Source organism: Tursiops truncatus, chromosome 1 (genome assembly GCF_011762595.2).
Source record: "Tursiops truncatus isolate mTurTru1 chromosome 1, mTurTru1.mat.Y, whole genome shotgun sequence".
Lineage (NCBI taxonomy): Eukaryota > Metazoa > Chordata > Mammalia > Artiodactyla > Delphinidae > Tursiops > Tursiops truncatus.
This window is the reverse complement of record NC_047034.1, coordinates 34998127-35005872: the sequence shown is the minus strand read 5'-3', so window position 1 is coordinate 35005872 and position 7746 is coordinate 34998127. Positions and strand designations below refer to the sequence as shown.

General features: G+C 49.2%; 1 protein-coding gene across 8 annotated transcripts in view; it reads right to left on the bottom strand.

Annotated features, from left to right (window-relative positions):
• Positions 1-3690: 3690 nt before the first annotated feature.
• SRGAP2 (SLIT-ROBO Rho GTPase activating protein 2) overlaps positions 3691-7746 on the bottom strand; it is a 237761-nt gene continuing 233705 nt past the window's right edge. For 6 of the 8 annotated variants that reach the window (XM_033852663.2, XM_033852657.2, XM_033852660.2 and 3 more), the window contains one exon: positions 3691-7276. In XM_033852663.2, the coding sequence (XP_033708554.1) occupies positions 6893-7276 (384 nt within the window). In that variant the 3' untranslated portion in view covers positions 3691-6892. The remainder of the gene's footprint in view (positions 7277-7746) is intronic. The other 2 variants (XM_033852665.2, XM_033852666.2) reach the window with 1 other exon arrangement.

The window sequence follows — 7746 nt, the reverse complement described above, 5'->3', positions numbered from 1 at the left end:
CGGACCCTCAACCACTGCGCCACCAGGGAAGCCCCCAACCTTTGTTGTTTTAAGCCAGTGGGATGTTCAAGGTTAACCCAGCCTATGGCTAAAGCTCTACTTTCCCCACCCCCCCCACACCGACGAACCTACCTGGTCCTCACCAGCATCCCTACTCTGCTCTCTCTGCATCAAGCCCGCTCTCTTTCCCAGAGTCTTCAGCACCCTGGAGTGCAATGACTGTGTGTCCAGCATTTACTAGGAAGCAGGCACTGTGTGCCGAGGACACAAAGGGGAGACCTAGTCACCCCCTCCTCCAGGAGCCGGGGTTCAGGACAGCATGGTGAATGCTATGAGATATATACTTCAGCAGGGAGTGATTCTGTGAGCCCGGTAGAGGGGGACTGCAGCAGGGAGGGGCAGCTGATGACCAAGAAGGGCTTGCAAGAAGAAAAGATACTCAACCAGACTTTGGAGGGAGGGGAGCTGGGCAGAGAAGAGGGGGTCAGAGGTATGGCATCCCAGGTCGTGGGGACACATGCACAGGCTCAGAAGTACAAGGTGGGCAGTGAGCTGCTGTGTGGTGACAGACCAAGTTTCGCTGGGCATCCTCTGTGAGGTCACATCCTCTGTGTGGACAAAAGGAATGAATGTCTTGCCTGTGGTTTTGAGCTGCTGGCCCGAGCTGGGCAGCATGTCCGTTGTTTCATCTGAGGAGGTACAGGAGCCTGGCAGGCTCCTGAGGGGAAGAGGACGCCTATAAGAGGCCTCACCGCATTTTCCTGAGTGGCTCTGAGGACTCATAGAAATAGAAGTGACAATTCAGAGGTAGCACTAGGACCAGAGGCACGGGGAGGGGTGGGGGGCGGTCTTTGATGGCAGCTGTCAGGGAGAAAGCTCACATCTGCCTTCTCCAGAGGGAGGCCAAGTGGTGTCCTAGGAAGGGCAGGGCTTTACAGTCAGAGGTCTGAGTCCTGACTTGAGAAAGTCACTCAACCTTTCTCATTGACTTGGTGCAAAACCAAAATGAGATGCAGTGCCTGCTACCCAGTAGGTCCTGAATAAATACTAGGTGCCTTTTCTGCCCCTACGTGGCTTGAGCCTGTTTGTCACAGCTGCCTCACCTGTCCAGTGCCTTAAAGAAGAGGGGAGAGAAGGACAAGGGCCAGTAGGTGTGTGGAAGAGGTGGGCAGTGTGTACTCAGCGTGCCCAGGCATTTTTGAAGGGCTGAGTGTTGAGGTCTTGGAAACTTGCTCCTTGCCCCCTTCACACGTCGGCTCTGGCCAGGAGCTTTGGGTGCGGAAGCAGGAACAGACACTGCAGCCAGACCTGGCACCACCCCCAGGCAGCGGGAAGAGATGCAGTGGGTGCAGCACCAGGCCACTGTGTACTGTCTTTCTTGGTATGGGAAAGTGAGCATTTCACTCATTGTCTTAACCCTTCAAACCTCCTACTCACCATTCCCTCCCACGCTCTCAGCTAAAGGATTTGCAATTAATTCCGCTGAAATAAAAGAAGCGATCAAGAAGGAACTCCCTCATCTTCCCTCCCCTGAGATGGAGGAAGTGAGGAAGCGCCTCCTCTCTAGCCTTTGCTGGCCCTTGCATCTATGCTCTGTGATCTCACCCTCTTTCTACTGGGTCCTGCCCTTGAGAAAACATGCCTCAATATTGTCCATTGTAAAAAGAGAAACCTGGGCCCTTGACCCCTTTTGATGCTCCCCATTCAAAGCAAAGCCTTTGAATGAGCTGCCAGGAGTTTGACTCCCCCTTCCCACGTGCTGCCCAACTCACTCCAGTCAGCTCATTTCCCCTGTATGGCAAGTGCTATTGACAAGGGTGACCTTTCTTCACTGGCCTCATCTTACCCCACGGGCATCTGCCAGCCGATCCTCCTTGTTGAAACATTTCCTTCTCCGGGTTCTGTGACTCTCCCAGACACCTACCTCTGTCACTCGCTCCGTCTGCCCTCTTTGCTGGCTGCTTCTTCACTGGATTTCTAATTATTGGGACCTTCTCTTTTTTTCCATTTGTATATTCTTCCTGGGGATCTCATAGTTTGAATACATCTATAATGCAATAGCTCCTAAATTTGTTTTCAGGTATGATCTGTCCCAAAACTCCATATTCATATATCCAAGAGTTTACTTGATATTTCCACTTGGATGTCTAATAGTCATCTCAACTTTACCAGGCCAAGCAGAATTCTTGACTAACTGTACTACCTCTTCCCCCAGGCATTCACTACCTTATTATATCGTTTCATTTTTAGAGTAACACTATTTTGCTTATTTATCTGTTCTCCCTGAAACCAGAAAGCTCCATTATCTGTTCCTCTGTTCAATACTATACGACAGTGCTTGGCACACGGTCAGGCTTAAACTGACTAACGAATGAGTCTTTGGCATACGTAATATGCCAGGGTTTCTAACTCCTGAGTAAAGGGAAGCTTCATATGCCTATGGATAGAAACATTTAGGTTAGATCATCATGAAGACCGTTTCCTAAATTCAGACCCACCCGGTCTCCTTTTTTGATTTCTATCTGGATTGAATGGGTCTGTTCTGACTGTCACTGGTTTCCGTCAAGCTCCCATCAGAATATATGAGATGAGTTAAGAGTACCCTGAAAGGATAGCCCGCCTTTGCCTTAGGACTCTCTGAAAAGGATTTTGGGTCCTCTGTTCACAGCTTAAGCACTAGCTCCATCTCACAGCTCGTCACCTACATTCCACAGCACAGGGCGGCAGAAGAGCCTCAGCTTTGACTTAGCTAAGACCAAGGGACCAGCAAGAGAAGATCAAGCTAGAGCTCTACCATAAAGTGAGGGAGGGAGAAAAGATGACACATTAGAAGGGCATGAGAAAGTCGAATAAAAAGTATACAAATAACAGATGGCAATGGCAAACCTAAGGAGAGGATGTAACGTGTCTGGGGTAGGATTCCTTGTATTACCATTGAACATTGGGCATGAGAGATTTGATCCACCCAGGGGCCTCTGGTATTAGAATAAGCCCACGAAACATAAGTGTGGGCCCTAGGGGCTCCAGGATGCATTTCAAACGATCACCTTTGAATAACTTCACCCTTGAATATATGATCTGCTAGAATCAAAATCTAAGGGAGAGAAAGCATTTTCGGTATGCTCCCACCCCACCCCCGTACTCAACACCCACAGCACAAACACATGGGTAAGCTCTTCTTCCAGAGGCAGGGGGCTGCCAAGGGCAGAATGATCCAGGGCTTTGGTTGTGGAGGAACTAAAACCTTCAGTCACCCTCAGTTGTGGCTGACAAAGCTTCCAAGCAACTGCACAGGCTCTGTTCCTGCAAATGGGGAAATCTGACTAGTGACAGAAATGAGAACAGTCCTCACTGAAAACAGGGGAGGTGGATTCTGTGGAGGAAATGGTTCTCATGGCAACAGACTGCCCAATGGTGAGCGGGAAGACTTGCTACACAATCCCTTAGGTTCCACACATGGGCTAAAGGAAAATGCTGGGGTGGGGGGGGGGGAATCCACATTCTAAATGCACCTCTGCTGTTGTCTTGCTGGGGGAGGGAGAAGATGGTTGGCTCCTGAGGTCACCCCAACTCTCCTTCTGTTGCCAGGCAGGGCTCCGTAACCACAGACGAATCAAAATCCCTCCTGGGCAGCGGGACTCCTGGATTGGAGATTTAAGGGGGTGGAGAAAGGATATAAACTGCAGCATCGAAACCTAAAAACGTATTTTATTTCGAAGTTGTGCTTTGGATTTTCCCCAATCCAACATCTGTTGAGTGACAGTCTTAGGTTCACACAAAGCATCTCCAAGCATACATACAATATTCCAGTTATCAACACTATTTTAAAGAATATACCATTTTACACAAACGTGACATACAAGTCAGACGCCACAAAATTGCAATTCCCTGGAAGATCTAACTTCTCTTCTGAACGTGAAGTACATATACACCAGCCCTTCCAGTGGTCTGTTCATCCTGTTGCTGGCATCATCTCTCATCTCTTTGGGGAGAAACCAGGGCACCCTGAGGAGGTTGGCTGAGACCAGTGTTTCCAGTTTACAGGCGGCTGGCTGCAAACTCCTCTCTTTTCCAAACTGGGACGCTGGTAGCCCCGCCCCACCTCTGCTTCCCAAAGATTGACCATCAGAGTCCACACCGGGAAAAGGATCCGTGCCTCCAGGGGCAGATTGGGGTTCTTCAAAGCATCATGCTGGTTTAGGAAGCATATCCGAGGAAGACTGGTCTCCCTAGGCCCTGGGTGGCCAGCTCCGTTTGGCTTTTCGGTGTAAAAATCACAGTGTGCAACCTCGATTCCAGTTGATTGCAAGGAGCTCTGCCGAGAAGGACTCTCCTCCTAGGGTTCCTAGTCCTCTGGACAGGACCATCTCACAGGTTTCAGGAGCACCAGAGAGGGGAAGACAACTCGGCTCCCAGAGCGGGGGTAGCAGGTGACCTCTCACACACTGTCCAGTTCATGATGCAAATCAGCAGATGGACACTGACCGAGGGGATGGTGAATGCAAGTCATGTACAGGGCTGAAAGAGAAACAAGGCAGGAGCAACAGAACAGGCCCAAGGTGTTGTCATTAAGGAGCTTTGCCTTTCCTTTCTTAGAGAAGGATGTGCCGGAAAAAGAGGAAAAGGGCAGGTATGGGCACCAATTTTGACCAGTTGGATCAAAGGGAATGTCAAGTGAAGGGTAGGGTTTCATTTCCAGCAAGGAAACAGATCCTTGGGTATGAAAGGCCCCTATTGGCTCAGGACCTGTGTAAGTCCAGGTGACAGACAAGGACAGGCCACTAAACAGATCAACAAAAGCCAAGAATGCGGAGGACTGTGGGTTGCCTCTCACAGGTTGACACACGCACTGAAGGAGTTCTTCATCTCTCCCTCCTGGCTCTTGGGATGGTTTTCCTGGTGTTGCAGGCTACTTTTCTAGCTAGCAACTTCCTACAAAGCTTCTCTTTTCCTTCACACAAAAGGAGGAAAATCCTACCGCTTTCCATAGAGCCAACTACCAACTTCAAAATGTTGGTCTGAAGAGCATTTTCTGGGCCAAAGATAAGAAAGTTCAGATTTTCCTATCTGAACGGCAACCCGCTATCTCTCCTAAACTGTGGAAAATAAGGCAAAAAGCACAGCTTTAAAACCAGAAAACAGAGAAGAGGAATGAGTTTCAACTTTAACTCAAGTAGTTGTCTGAGACCCATGAGCCTGGGGTTTAACTGTCCCCAGCCCTGGTCCTCCTGGGATAGCATGATGTTAGGGGAGCTGGGACCATGGGCACCAGATTTGGAAAGCAAATTAAAGCAGACAAGGGTATTATTTTTGCTTTTTGGAGGTGAACCAGAAAAATAGCCGAAGGAAGGCCAAAATATTCAGCATCCAATTTTTGATTTTCTTAGATTCGGGCCTTGGAAAGACTTTAAAGCCCGTGGGGCGAAGAGTTCTCTTAGTTGTGCTTGTCTGGATAAATGAAGACCAGTTTTTTTTTTTTTTTTTTTTGCAGTACGCGGTCCTCTCACTGTTGTGGCCTCTCCCGTTGCGGAGCACAGGCTCCGGACGCGCAGGCTCAGCGGCCATGGCTCACGGGCCCAGCCGCTCCGCAGCATGTGGGAACCCCCGGACCGGGGCACGAACCCGTGTTCCCTGCATTGGCAGGAACTCCCAACCACTGTGCCACCAGGGAAGCCCCTGAAGACCAGTTTTAAGGAGCAATGTCTCTTTTTAATCCAACTAGAGCTCCCTAAGCCCCCGCTGGTCCCTGAAGAGAGGCCTTGTGGAATAACCCAACTAGGGGATAAACTTAGAATACATTTTCATTTGGGAACAATTTTAGGATTAGCAAAGCTGAATTTAATTTTTAATAGGATTATGAATTTTATGTCTTAAGTACCCAAAAAAGTGGGAGGAAGGACCCATTTCTTACCTTTTCCAAACCTGCCAAAAACACAATAAAACTGTCTTAAGCCTCTTTACCCTAAAAGCAACCAACTATAAAACTGTCTTATACAGGAAAATGTCTTAAATGGAAAACGGTACATCAGAGACAAAGATAGGAACCCGAGAAATGTCTATACATTCAGAAAAACTTTAGAAGTTCTGTAAGAAGATTGGGTTGTAGTTCCAGACAATGGAGGAGAGCAAAAGCAAACACCAATGATCAATTCACACCAATAGAAAGAAGACAGAGAGAAAGCCCCCAACCCCAAACAGTTTACAGGATTGAGTCCCATCCTGCTAAATTTCACACGGTGGAGAGAGTCAAAGGCTAGGTTCTCTGGCCCAGACAGAGTTGAGATTTGTAACGGAAACAGAGACTCCTGGTGGCTCCTGTGTGAACTGCCACAATAGCTTACAAAGAGACCAGTCTATCTAGGACCAGGAGAGGCTACACATGCCAGAGACTAGAAAAAGGTGTGTGTGTGTGTGTGTGTGTGTGTGCGCGCGCGTGCGTGCGTGTGTGTGTGTGTGTGTGTGTTCTCTATGATCAGTACCCAAAACAAGATGCCACTGAGAGCTGGCCGTCAGCAGCCAGCCATCTGGCTAGGCATCCCTTGTGTCTGAGGGGACTGAGACTTCAGCCCACGGCCCTGTGACTTGCCTTGCCAGATTTCACAGTGACCTGATAATGGAGAAACCTACCTCTGGCTAACCTAAGAACAGTATGTACTGTAGCTGGCTGGATTACGACAACAGGGGGAAGCAGAAGGTAGCGGGAAGGGTGGGGGAGGGCTGGGCGATAACGAGGGCTTCATTCTCAAGGTTTTGGGTGATGGGGAGGCTAATTCCTGCAAGAACAACTTAGAACCTAATTTTCAACTGAAGTCCCCAAGCTAGTTAAATAGGAAGATTTTAATAACAGTCAGTCCCTCCAGTCCCCTTGTCTAGAACAATTAAATTACATCCCTCAGACAGTACAAGACTTGTCAGTGGACTGTGGGGAGGCAGAGGAGTTGACACCGGGGCTAGTGGCATTTGTTTTGGGGAAGACAGTGGGCTTGGGCCGTGTGGCTGGCGGCTTGACTGGGGCCGCCATCTTGACAGACTTGACAGGCCGGAAGGCGCAGGCGATGTCCCCAGCAGTGCTGGCGCTACGCTGGAAGGTGGGCTCAGGGTCCTTGAGGAGCTGAGTGTGCAGGGGACTGGAGGGCTCCGATGTGGGGGCCACCACAGGGGAGGTCTTGAGGGGCTCCAAGGTGTCCAGAACCACGTCCGGGGTGTGCTTGACGCTGCTCTGCCGTTCTAGCTCCCGCAGCTCGTTCAGGGCAGAGTTCATGGTCGCCTCAATATCCTGCGGACAGGAGAAAGGAGAGAGTGAGGCTCACGTAGGGAGAAGCCCCCAGGGTCCTATTTCAACAACCTGGGCCAAATCATGGAGAAACCGACTGTAAGGAGATGTCCAGATGATTTTATTTGGCCAAAATCTTTGAACATCTGGATGTTCAGAATGGGAGGGAAGGGGGGCAAAAGGACTTGCGTTCACATGAGGGTTTTTTTTTTACCCTTTAGACAGAGTGGTTGAGATGCTTTTTAAATAGAGCCCTCAGGTTTTAGACACACGCATGGATGTATCTATGGATGAGATGACATGTAATCCAGCAGGGACAGGAAAGGTGGATGAACTAAGGGTGGCCAGGAGTTTGGTCATGAGTACATGGGATTCATATTCTACGTTTGTTTGAAACTGTACATAATAAACAATTTTTAAAAAAAGTGGTACAGATGAAGTATGATCTTTGTTATCTTGGACTTTAAAGGCCA